General features: G+C 44.7%; 1 protein-coding gene across 1 annotated transcript in view; it reads left to right on the forward strand.

Moving 5' to 3' along the window:
- Window positions 1-13,776, forward strand: part of LOC126412178 (modular serine protease-like) — a 328,117-nt gene that overhangs the window by 107,237 nt on the left and 207,104 nt on the right. Inside the window, exon 2 of the mRNA XM_050081661.1 lies at window positions 3,394-3,451. Within this exon, the coding sequence (XP_049937618.1) occupies window positions 3,394-3,451 (58 nt within the window). The remainder of the gene's footprint in view (window positions 1-3,393; window positions 3,452-13,776) is intronic.

Genomic DNA, 13,776 nt, shown 5'->3' on the forward strand with positions numbered 1-13,776 from the left:
TACAAATACTTTCAGAAACGACTTCCTGACACTCAAATCTATACTCGATGTTAACAAATTCCTCTTCTTCAGAAACGCTTTCCTTACCATTGCCAGCCTACGTTTTATACCCTCTCTACTTCGACCATCATCAGTTATTTTGCTCTTCAAATAGCAAAACTCATTTACTACTTTAAGCGTTTCATTTCCTAATCTAATACCCTCAGCATCACCTGATTTGATTTGACTACATTCCATTATCCTCATTTTGCTTTTGTTGTTGTTCATCTTACATCCTCCTTTCAAGACACTGGCCATTCCATTCAGCTGATCTACCAGGTCCTTTGTTGTCTCTGACAGAATTACCATGTCATCAGCGAACCTCAAAGTTTTTATTTCTTCTCCATGGATTTTAATACCTACTCTGAATTTTTCTTTTGTTTCCTTTACTGCTTGCTCAATATACAGATCGAATAACATCGGGGAGAGGCTACAACCTTGTCTCACACCCTTCCCAAACACAGTTTCCCTTTCATGCCCGTCGACCCTTAAAACTGCCATCTGGTTTCTGTACAAATTGTAAATAGCCTTTTGTTCTCTGTATTTTACCCCTGCCACCTTCAGAATTTGAAAGAGAGTATTCCAGTCAATATTGTCAAAAGCTTTCTCTAAGCCTACAAATGCTAGAAACGTAGGTTTGCCTTTCCTTAATCTATTTTTTAAAGTAAGTCTCAGGGTCAGTATTGCCTCATGTGTTCCAACATTTCTACGGAATCCAAACCGATCTTTCCCGAGGTCTGCTTCCACCAGTTTTTCCATTTGTCTGTAAAGAATTCATGTCAGTATTTTGCAGCTGTGACTTATTAAACTGATAGTTTGGTAATTTTCACATCTGTCAACACCTGATTTCTTTGGGATTGAAATTATTATATCCTTCTTGAAGTCTGAGGGTATTTCGCCTGTCTCATACATCTCACCAGATGGTAGAGTTTTGTCAGCACTGGCTCTCCCAAGGGTGCCAGTAGTTCTAATGGAATGTTGTCTACTCCCAGGGCCTTGTTTAAACTTAGTTCTTTCAGAGCTCTGTCACACTCTTCTCGCAGCATCATATCTCCCCTTTCATCTTCATCTACATCCTCTTCCATTTCCATAATATTGTCCTTAAGTACACCACCCTTGTATAGACCCTCTATATTCTCCTTCCACCTTTCTGCTTTCCCTTCTTTGCTTAGAACTGGGTTTCCATCTGAGCTCTTGATATTCATACAAGTTGTTCTCTTTTCTCCAAAGCTATCTTTAATTTTCCTGTAGGCAGTATCTATCTTACCCCTAGTGAGATAACCATCTACATCCTTACATTTGTCCTCTAGCCATCCCTGCTCAGCCATTTTCCACTTTCTGTTGATCTCATGTTTGAGACGTTTGTATTCCTTTTTGCCTGCTTCATTTACTGCATTTTTATATTTTCTCCTTTCATCAATGAAATTCAATATTTCTTCTGTTACCCAAGGATTTCTACTAGCCCTCGTCTTTTTACCTACTTGATTCTCTGCTGCCTTCACTATTTCATCCCTCAAAGCTATCCATTCTTCTTCTACTATTTCTTTCTCCCATTCCTGTCACTTGTTCCCTTATGCTCTCCCTGAAACTCTGTACAGCCTCTGGTTTAGTCAGTTTATCCAGGTCCCATCTCCTTAAATTTCCACCTTTTTGCAATTTCTTCAGTTTTAACCTACAGTTCATAACCAATAGATTGTGGTCAGTGTCCACATCTGCCCCTGGAAATGTCTTACAATTTAAAACCTGGTTCCTAAATCTCTGTCTTACCATTATATAATCTATCTGAAACCTATCAGTATCTCCAGGCTTCTTCCATGTGTACAACCTTCTTTTGTGATTCTTGAACCAAGTGTTAGCTATGATTAAGTTGTGCTCTGTGCAAAATTATACCAGGCGGCTTCCTCCTTATTTTCTTACCCCCAATCCACATTCACCTACTAAGTTTCCTTCTCTACCTTATGTTTCTCCGTGCATCATTTCTAACACAGGAAGAAGTCAGAACATATCACTTGCTGCAAATTTTGTCAGCACTGAGTAAGGTCTTCGCTCATTGCCTGTTGCAACATTCCACATCCCAGGGCTCTAAAATTGCTAACCCCTTCCCTCTCCACATTCTGAACAGCTCACATCTCAAGAAAAGTTGGGCTGACTATAACTTAACTTGCTTTTAACACTGTTAGAGATACTTTTCAGCAAATAGACAGCCAGAACTTTGGTGCAGCACCTCTGGGATCGAAACTTTGTCTTCGGTGAAGACATAGCAAGAAATTACACATTGAGGGTCTGGAAAATAGGGGAAGCTGTTGTCTGCCAAAAAACCCACTTACCTGACAGTCATTTACAAATTTACTTCTGTCCTCTTCATCCCATGGACTTAAGCAGTTTTAGGGGATTTCCTTGGTAGAAAATCCACATGCAGTGAATTCTTTCACTGCTGTATGTTTGATATTTTGATCTCTCTAATGTCTTCACATTTGTTAACATGCTGCATTCATATTGAGGGCAATTAGGGTTCAGTAACTGTCTGGCCATCTGTATTTGGGTTTTGTGTGGTTTCTGCATATCGCTCAAAGAAAGTGCTGGGGTAATTCCTTCGAAAAGAAATGGACAATATCCATTCCTGTCAGTCCTCAATCTCACAATGTTCACCATTTTTAATGACCCCATTGTAAGTAGGACATTAAACACTAGTCTTCCTTCCTACCAATAACTTCAATGGAAATGTGATTTTGTGTGTGTGTGTGTGTGTGTGTGTGTGTGTGTGTGTGTGTGTGTGTGTGTGTGCGTGTGTGTGTAGGTGTGTGTGTGTGTGTGTGTGTGTGTGTGTGTGTGTGTGTGTGTGTGTGTGTGTAGCAAAGCTATATGTTTTTAGAAGTTTTATGAGGAGATTGAATGGTTTCTTTATTCACCATGTTTTATTTGGTTGAGTAGTGAAAGCTTTTTTTATTGTATTCACTTTATCAGAATATTATATGACTTTAATCAAGCACAGACTGATTAGAGGATAAAATGATTTTTATTTTATTTTCTTCCTTGTACACACGGTTGTAGTTACCACAGACAATTTCCTGTCAGCTTTTCTCCTCTTGTTGCCAATCCTGAAATCATACACAAATCATTGTCTTGTACCAACTGTTTCAATGTTATAGACTTCAAACATCTGTTGAAGGAAACTGGAGTTGTAGTGTGGTTTGTGTTTGCCTTTGGCCTTTTTGTTGCCTAAATTTCTTTAAATGTACCAGTTTTCCCAGGAAGTAAGTTTGTGTATAAGATAACTTGTGCAAGTTTCCATTTGTCATGCTACGAAAACTTTGTATTGATTTGCCACTGAGAATGTTTCTCAATTTCTTACAGCTTACATGCATGTGTCTGACGCGGCCACAACACACATAAAGAGAGCAACAAATTGTGGGTTAGTATTTTGATACAACAAATTGGTGTATCCAGTTTTTATATGAAATTTGAACTTTAAATTTACTCAATGGACTTTTTTTAAAGTATAGAGAGGAGACTGAAACTAAGAACCTGGTTTGGTTGCCCTGTAATATTTAGAATATGAATGAACTGGAAGTTGGAAGTATAATGATGGATATTTTGAGCATTAGTTCTTAAAAAAATAGTTAAATATGGACACCCTGGAACAATAGTGTGTGTAATTTAGATAGATTATGTACGGGGTGACTTCTAAAAGTAGGTTACACTGTATTATGGCAGTCTAAGCAACTTCTATTGAATACTGCTGTACACTTCAAAATGATACAAGACACAATTTTGCAACACAGTCACCTAGTTTCTGCAAACAGACTACCAATCTTTCAGTTCCTTGATGATAGAAATCTGCTCCTCACTGGCAAAGCTATTAGAGAAATTCTGTGTGATAACCCTCATTATCAGAAAATCTGCGATAGCTATGAATCAATTCCTCGATTATGTGTACACCACTGTGTGTTGTCAATTTTGATGGCCTTTCTTCCCAATCAGTGTCACCTGTGTTTTGAAGCCTTGAAGGAGTTGTTGGCACTGTTTTGCTTTGGGTGGTCGTGACATTGTACAGTGTGCCCATGAAAGAATGTGCAAGTTATAAATTTTAATAGTAGCAACTGTAAGCATTGTAGAGTTTTGGTTAAATGTCACAATTTATGAGTTACTCACAGTTTTAGATAAGCAAATCTACAAGTACTCATATGATGTTCTCCTGCTAGCACCACCTACACAAAATGGGTACTTCTGAGTATAAAGTGTTTCATGTTATGCAGTTTACGGAAAGTGAACCTGTAATTTCAGTTCAGCATGCATTTCATTTAAAGTTTAATTGTGATCCCCAATGTGACAAAAACGTCTACTGGTGGTATAGTCAGTTTGAAATGACTGGATGTGTATGTAAAGAGAAAAGCATGGAGTGACCAAGGAGTCTATTGGTCTGAAGAGGATGTTGGCCATGTCAGAGCATCGTACCTTAGTTGTCCTAAGAAGTCTATTTGGAAAGCAAGTCTTGAAGTTCAGCTGCCAAAGATGACAGTGTGGAAAGTTTTAACAGAACCTTTACACAAGTATATCCGAACTGGGTACAGGTGGTACAACAGCGTAAGTGGAATGTTGCAGGGGGAAGATGACTTCAGTGATGAGGCAACTTTTCATCTAAGTGATAAGGTAAATACCCATAATACTTGTATCTGGGGATCATAACATCTACATCTACATCTATACTCTGCAAACCACTGTGATATGCATGGCAGAGGGTGTGTCTCATTGCAAGAGTTATTAGGGTTTCTCCTGTTCCATTCACTTATGGATCATGGAAGAATGATGCCTCTGTGCATACAGTAATTATTGTAATCTTAGCCTCATGATCTCTATGTGAGTGTTACATAGGCTAGGGGATTGCAATATATTCCTAGAGTAATCATTTAAAGTTGGTTCTTGAAAGTTTGTTAATAGACTTTCTCGGGATAGTTTGTCTATCTTCAGGGGCCTTCCAGTTCAATTCCTTCAGTATGTCTGTGACACTCTCCCATGGATGAAATAAAACTGTGACCATTTGTGCTGCCCCTGTCTGAATACTTTCAATATCCCCTGTTAATCCTGTCTGGTATGGGTCCATATTAATCCAAGTACTTCCCATGACCAGCTCCCCTTTTCTCTTGCTTGGAGACCTCAGCATACACTACTCCCTGTGAGGGAGTACCACTTCATCTGATAAGGGCCTTCTGATTGACAAGCTTCTCACAGATCATTACCTGTGCTTCCTCAGTGATGGTTCTTCTACCCAATTCAGTGAAACTCCTGGTACCTTTTCTGCTCTCACTTTAATGATCTCATACCTTAATCTTGTAGCATTGCTACATTTGTCACTACATGATGACCTATGTGACAGTGACCACTTTCCAGTGTTCCTGTCATTTCCTTGCCACCACCAGACAAATCAACCATCACACTGAGCCTTTGTATCAGTTCATTAGGTCTTGCAGAACACCTTGTGACCCAATCTGTGACAGCATTGTCATTGTCTTCCTATACATATCCAACTACCTTTCTGTTGCAGAAGTGACATGTTAACGACATCCCCTTATGTTTCACTCCCCATCAAGCTGAATTCTATACTGAACAATGAGCTGACAGGAAACTACTTCCAGCTCTTACTTTGGCCCACAACACACTCCCAGGCCCTGATTCAATTCACAATCAGATGATTCAGTACCTAGATGTTCCTCAAAAGCATTATCTCCTCAGGTCTTCAACCATCTTTGGCTCAAAGGGCCCTTCCTCTCACAATGGCAAGGTAGCATAATTGTCCCAATCCTTAAGCCAGGCAAAAATCCAATATCTTTTGACAATTACTGGCTGATTGTCATGATCAACATACTCTGTTAGCTGCTTGACAGGATGGTTGCCCACATTATGCTGGATTCTTGAATTTTGGGAACTTTTGTCTCCCTGTCAGTGCAGTTTCTGGGAGGGATGAACCACAAATGACCATCTGCTTAAGCTGTAAACAGCAATCTGACAGGCTTTTCCTAAAAGCCAACACCTTGTCACAGACGTATGACATTGTTTGGTGACATCAGGTTTCTCACCATCCATGACTGGGGCTTTCAAGACCCTCTATCAATTTTTATTTCTCAGTTTCTATCCCAGCAGTTGTTCTGTGTAATCTGGGTGTTGCACTTTGTTGAATAGTGGGCTCTCTTGACTGTAGTGGACTGGATGGAACAGCTTTGGGTGGATGGGACATTTCCTGTCATATGCAGAGCCCTGGGGATGCCCACCTGCTGACTTCCCTATCTCCTTTTGCTTTTATTATTGATTGTACAGAACATTTAGACTTCTTACTTTCACTGTTATGAATCTCCTGACTACATCAGAAAATGTTCTCAGTGGATGTCTCTACTTCTGGATGCACCACTAATAGATCAAGGGACTGATGACCTCATTTAGTTCCTTACCCCCACAATCAACCAACCAGCTCTAATGTCTTGAATTTTCTCCTTGTGGTCATTTCATGACACATATCTGGGAGGAAGTAAAATGTTATTGGACTCTTCCTGGAAAGTACTCTCTCCAAATTTCAGTAGTAAGCATCTCTATGATGCAAGCTGCCTCTCTTGTAGCATCTGGCACTAGAATCTTTTGAGCATCTCTATAGTGCTCTCATACAGGCTAAACAATCCTGTGGTGAAGCACACTGCTCTTCATTGAATCTCCTCTATCTAAACTGATGCAGAATACTCAAGAATTGGGTGAACAATCACTTTATAAGCTGCTTCTTTAGTGGCTGAATTACATTTCCTTTAGATTCTTCTTATGACTCTGTCTGGCATCTGCTTTTCTACTATTTGTTTTCTGTGCTGTTTCCTGACATTAAGTGTACCCACCAATATATATATTTTCTGCTGAAGCTACTATAGCGGATGTGGCTTACCTGGATATGTTCCAAGAACAGCTCTTTGTCCAATTTGAAGGTGAACCTAAAACTTGTATTTGTTTAATTGGATGGATAAAAAAAATCTACTCACCAAGTGGGGGCAGAACACACACATAAAAGATGGTTATAACTGCAAGCTTTCAGAGGCAGTGGCGCCTTCTTCAGTCAGAAAGGTTGAAGGGGAAGGAAGAGGGGCGAAGGAAAAGGACGGAAGAGCTCTAGGAAAAGGGGTAGATTTTGGGAAAGTTACCCTGAACCGCAGGTCAGGAGACTTACAGTATGGGACAAGAAGGAAAAACTGATTGTTGTGGACTGCATCAGATGAGATTTGAAAACATGAGAGCTTAAAGGTGGAATACAGGGTAAAAGGCAGACAGAGATTACTGCATAAACATCATGCATGAGTTAATAGGAGTGAAAAGCTAAGTGCATTGCATGTAACAGAGGTGGGAGGTGGGTGGTGAAAAATAGATGGGTAATACAATGAAAGATGTAGAAAAGTAAAACGGAGTGAAGCAAAGAGTAGTTACAGTGAAAAAACGCCAAGATGGAAGAAATTAATGTAAATTAAGGCCAGATGGGTGGCGAGAACCAAGGACATGTTGTAGTGCTAATTTTTACCTTCGGAGTTCTGAGAAATGGTGTCTGGGGGAAGATGGCACGTGTGGTGAAACAGGGGCCAAGGCCACGATTGTCATGTTGAAGAGCATCCTCTGCAACTGGATATTGCGAGTTGCCAGTATACACCCTCTGCCTCTGCTCATTCATCCTAATTGGTAATTTGGTGGCAGTCATGCCGATGCAGAAGGCCAAACGGTGTTTACATAGCCACTGGTAAATGACATGTACAGGTTACAGAAAGCTGTTCTAGGTGTGGTGGGCAACATTTCAGACAGAATGGATCTCATTTCAGGACATGATTTTAGGAAGTCGTGGGCCTGTCAAAGTAGCTGATTAACACATTCCTAATGAGGATAATACTGAGTTACCAATGGTGTATTTCGAAGTTGTTTTCTAGTGGGATTAGCAGTACCAGGATTCGATGTGAAATTTCACATTGTCATATTCCGAATCCCACACCACTTTCTTTGATGTTGATTTCATCCTCACTGAAGGCCAGCTACACACTTCCATCCACATTGAACCTACCAACAAATTACAGTACTTACATTTTGACAGTTGCCATCCTTCTCATGTCAAACATTCCCTCCTGTACAGCCTAGACATCTGAGGCGAACATATTTGTTGGAATTCAGACTCTTTACAGCAACAAATCACTATTCTCACTCAGCCTTCATTGCACTTAATTACCCCACCAGCATAGTTAAAAAGCAGATTTCCTGGGCCATCACTTTGAATCCTGGTAGTGCTGATCCCTCGAAAAAACAGCTTCGGAGCACACCTTTGGTGACTCAGTATTATTGTCGTCTGGAATGTGTTAATCAGCTACTTTGACAGGCCCATGACTTCCTAAAATCATACCCTGAAATAAGATCAGTTCTGTCTGAAATTTGCCCACTACACCTAGAACAGGTTTCTGTTGCCCTCCCAATCCCTGCAATATTATTGTCAGACCTTATGCTCCTTCTGCATCCATCTTCCTACCCTATGGTTCCTACCTCTGTGACCATCCCTGCTGTAAGACTTACCCTATGCAACCTCCTACCGCCACCTATAATAGCCCTGTAACTGGCAAAACATATACTATCAAAGGGAGAGCCACCTGCAAAATGACACCTCATATACCAGCCGTTATGTAAACACTGTTCGGCCTTCTACATCAGCATGACTACCACCCAATTATCAATTAGGATGAATGGGTAGAGGCAGTGGGTGTATATTAGTAACTTGCAATAACTTGGTGCAGTGCATGCTCTACAACATGATGTTCGTGACCTTGGTGCCTGTTTCACCAAACATGCCATTTGGATTCTTTCCCCAGACACCAGTTTCACAGAACTCTGTAGGTGAAAACTAGCACTACAACATGTTCTTGATTCTCGCCACACACCTGGCCTTAATTTATGTTAATTTCTTCTGTCTCAGCATTTATTCACTGTAACTACTCTTTGCTTCACTCCATTTTAGTTTTCTGCATTTTTCATTGTCTTACGCATCTATTTTTCACCACTACCCTACCACCTCTGTCACGTACAATGCACGTAGCTTTCCATTCTTATTAACTCATGTATGATTTTTATGTAGTAATCTCTGTCTGCATATTACCCTGTCTTCCACCTTTAAGCTCTCAGGTTTCAAAATCTCGTCCGATGCAGTTCCCAATAATCACTCTTTCCCCTCTTATCCTGTGCAGTAAGTCTCCCCTGACCTGTGGTTCTGGGTGACTTTCCCAAAATCTACACATTTTCCTACACCTCTCCAGTGCTTTTCCTTCACCCCTCTTCCTTCCCCTTCAACCATTCTGTCTGGAGAAGGAGCCAGTGGCTCTGAAAGCTTGCCAGTTACAACAGTGTTATATGTGTGTGTTCTGCCACCACTTAGTGAGTAGACTTTCTTAATCTATCCAATTAAAAAATTTGTCAGTAATTAATTGTTTTCATTGTTACAAAACTTATCTTAGGCATTTCTTTTTGCAAAAGTGATTGAAAGTTAAAGTCCCAGGGCACTGGATTGCTCATGGTTTTTCCTTGGTCTCCATGTTCACCTGACTTCATACCATGTGACTTTTTTTCCTTTGGGACTTTATGAAAGACTGTGTCTACGTTCCATCAACATCAAATGATTTGCCAGGGTTGGGTCACAGAACTGGTGAGGCTAATGTTTGATTAATCTCAACCTGAATGAAATTTTCACTCTGCAGCGGAGTGTGCACTGTTATGAAACTTCCTGGCAGATTAAAACTGTGTGCTGGGTTGAGACTCAAACTCGGGACCTTTGCCTTTTGCAGACAAGTGCTCTAGCAACTGAACTACCCAACCTTGGGTAGCTCAGTTGATAGAGCTCTTGTCTGTGACAGGCAAAGGTCCTGAGTTTGAGTCTCAATGTGGCACACAGTCTTAATTTGCCAGGAAGTTTCAATCTGAACATGTTAACCAAAGTGTGGGAATAATTTGATTTTAGGATGGAGGTGTGCATTGTAACTAAAGGTGCACATATTGAACATTTGTAAGAAAAACTAAGTTAATTTATGATCAGTTTGATGTATTATGTATTGTAAATAGGCTAAGTTAAACTGTTACAATATATCATTGAAACTGGGACAATCTTTTAGGGAAACACTGTGTTTGGTCTGCATCCCACAGAACTTCACAGTGAACCTATGTGCAGTTTAGACATTGTACTCACAATAATTATACAGTCCAGTATACTTCACATTCAGAGGATGTTTCCAGTAGCAATGGCATTTCACACCAGCCACTGTGATGCACCTGTTACCTGTACCACACCACAGCAGAACTGTCTGCAGGAAGCCCAGAACATATACACTTTTCTGACAATGTGCCACTCATGTTGCCCAATGAGCTCAGCATGGGATTACATATCTAGAATACTTTTTGAAGTTCTCTCACATATGGTAAAGCAATATTTGTAAATAGAAATTAAAATGCCCATTTTTTTTATGTATTGGTTTCGACCGAGGTATCTAGAGATTATTTAGAGTGATAAAGTTTACTGCTATTTTGTAGTATTTTTATGAACCAGACAATCAAGGAATGCGTAATAAAAAGTTATAAAATGCACTGCTATTGAAAATGCCATGTGCAACACACACACACACACACACACACACACACACACACACACACACACACACACACACACACACACACACCTGCCTCTGCATGGTTGTGAGGTTCTGGCCAACTACAGTGGACAATCATTGATGCTTGAGTAGCATGCATGGTTATGTTGGATGAGATGAAAAAGGAGAGGGGAAGCAGGAGGGAGAGTTGGGGAAGATTAGCCAACAGCTGGGAGGGACGAGCAGTAAGCTCATGGTATAGGAATTAGCAGCAGCGAGCTCACTGTGAGCAGAGACAGGGGAATTGTTTGTAATGTCAAATGTGCAATGATGCAGAAGTGTAAATTTGGAGGAGAAGGTTGAACAGAGGAAGAGAGATGTGTCAAAAGATGGTATGAGCACAAGATTAGTGATGTGGGGGAGGGAGAGGGCTAGCAGAGATTGATTCAGAGTGGTTGATACAAGGGGTAAGAACCTGGATGGCAAGAGTTGTGAAGCAGCTATTTGATTTAGAGCATGCTCTGCTCTGCAACCTGTCTGGGATGTGAACTCTGCTCTTCACCACAGTTTTACAACTTGCCATACATTTGGATGGGCACCTGGTTGATAGCCTTGGCCATGTGAAATTTGGAGTAGATATCACAGCAAAGCCGGTAAGTGTATATGTGGTATATCAGTACCACCCAAATAACAAAGAGTTGAGAATAGTTGTGGCAAAGGGGTGGACTACGATATTCCATGGATTGGGTGGACAGCAGGATATCATTCTGGAGGGGTAGGAAGAATTGTGGTTTCAGAATGACAATAAGTAATCAAGCCTCTGATGAAGGATGTAGTGAAGTTGTTCCAGTTCAAGATGATATTTGGTACTTTAAGGAGGGGTAGGGGGGAGGGTGCGCCTTTGCAACTTGTTCACCAAGATAGTCGGGATACTCAAAGGATTATAAGTTTATGTGGATGTGACTTAAGAAATCTGTTTTGTTGCTGTATAGTAGCTGGCACTGCACAGGTATGTATTTATTCCAGTCTTCTATTAGTCAGTCTCTCTGTCCACTCCTTCACCCTGTCTCTTTGCTCATTGGCATTTCCTCCCTCTGTCCACCTGATCTCCCCCCCCCCCCTCTGTCCACCTGATCTCCCCCCCCTCTGTCCACCTGATCTCCCCCCCCCCTCTGTCCACCTGATCTCCCCCCCTCTGTCCACCTGATCTCCCCCCCCACTGTCCACCTGATCTCCCCCCCTCTGTCCACCTGATCTCCCCCCCCCCCCACTGCCCACCTGATCTCCCCCCCTACTGTCCACCTGATCTCCCCCCCTCTGTCCACCTGATCTCCCCCCCCTCTGTCCACCTGATCTCCCCCCCTCTGTCCAACTGATCTCCCCCCCCTCTGTCCACCTGATCTCCCCCCTCTGTCCACCTGATCTCCCCCCTCTGTCCACCTGATCTCCCCCCCTCTGTCCACCTGATCTCCCCCCCTCTGTCCACCTGATCTCCCCCCCTCTGTCCACCTGATCTCCCCCCCTCTGTCCACCTGATCTTCCCCCCCACTCTGTCCACCTGATCTCCCCCCCACTCTGTCCACCTGATCTCCCCCCCCCCCCTCTGTCCACCTGATCTCCCCCCCTCTGTCCACCTGATCTCCCCCCACTCTGTCCACCTGATCTCCCCCCCTCTGTCCACCTGATCTCCCCCCCTCTGTCCACCTGATCTCCCCCCCTCCGTCCACCTGATCTCCCCACCTGATCTCCTCCCCCTCCATCCACCCGATCTCCCCCCCCCTCCGTCCACCCGATCTCCCCCTTTCCGTCCACCCGATCTCCCCCTTTCCGTCCACCCGATCTCCCCCTTTCCGTCCACCCGATCTCCCCCTTTCCGTCCACCCGATCTCCCCCCTCCGTCCACCTGATCTCCCCCCCCTCCGTCCACCTGATCTCCCCCCCTCCGTCCACCTGATCTCCCCACCTGATCTCCCCCCCCCCTCCGTCCACCTGATCTCCCCCCCCCCTCCGTCCACCTGATCTCCCCCCCCCTCCCGTCCACCTGATCTCCCCCCCCCCCTCTGTCCACCTGATCTCCCCCCCTCTGTCCACCTGATCTCTCCCCCCCTCTGTCCACCTGATCTCTCCCCCCCTCTGTCCACCTGATCTCTCCCCCCCTCTGTCCACCTGATCTCCCACCCCTCTGTCCACCTGATCTCTCACCCCTCTGTCCACCTGATATCCCACCCCTCTGTCCACCTGATCTCCCACCCCTCTGTCCACCTGATCTCCCACCCCTCTGTCCACCTGATATCCCGCCCCTCTGTCCGCCAGACCTCCCCCCCTCTGTCCGCCAGAGCTCCCCCCCTCTGTCCGCCAGACCTCCCCCCCTCTGTCCGCCAGACCTCCCCCCCTCTGTCCACCATAGACCTCCCCCCCTCTGTCCACCAGAGACCTCCCCCCCTCTGTCCACCAGAGACCTCCCCCCCTCTGTCCACCAGAGACCTCCCCCCCTCTGTCCACCAGAGACCTCCCCCCCTCTGTCCACCAGAGACCTCCCCCCCTCTGTCCACCAGAGACCTCCCCCTCATCGGTCCGTCTGACCTCCCCCCCATCGGCCCGTCTGACCTCCCCCCCATCGGCCCGTCTGACCTCCCCCCCATCGGCCCATCTGGCCTCCCCCCCATCGGCCCGTCTGGCCTCCCCCCCATCGGCCCGTCTGGCCTCCCCCCCCTCAGCCCGTCTGGCCTCCACCCCCCCTCGGCCCGTCTGTCCTCCCCCCCCTCGGCCCGTCTGTCCTCCCCCCCCTCGGCCCGTCTGTCCTCCCACCCCTCGGCCCGTCTGTCCTCCCCCCCTCGGCCCGTCTGTTCCCCCCTCCCCTCGGCCCGTCTGTCCTCCCCCCCCTCGGCCCGTCTGTGCTCCCCCCCCCTCGGCCCGTCTGGCCTCCCCCACCCTCGGCCCGTCTGGCCTCCCCCACCCTCTGCCCGTCTGGCCTCCCCCCCCCCCCTCGGTCCGTCTGACGTCCCCCCCACCTCTGTCCGTCTGACCTCCCCCCCCACCTCTGTCCGTCTGACCTCACCCCCACCTTCCTCTATCCGTCCATACATACATACATACATACATACATACATAC

The sequence above is a fragment of the Schistocerca serialis genome, chromosome 7, assembly GCF_023864345.2.
Source record: "Schistocerca serialis cubense isolate TAMUIC-IGC-003099 chromosome 7, iqSchSeri2.2, whole genome shotgun sequence".
NCBI lineage: Eukaryota > Metazoa > Arthropoda > Insecta > Orthoptera > Acrididae > Schistocerca > Schistocerca serialis.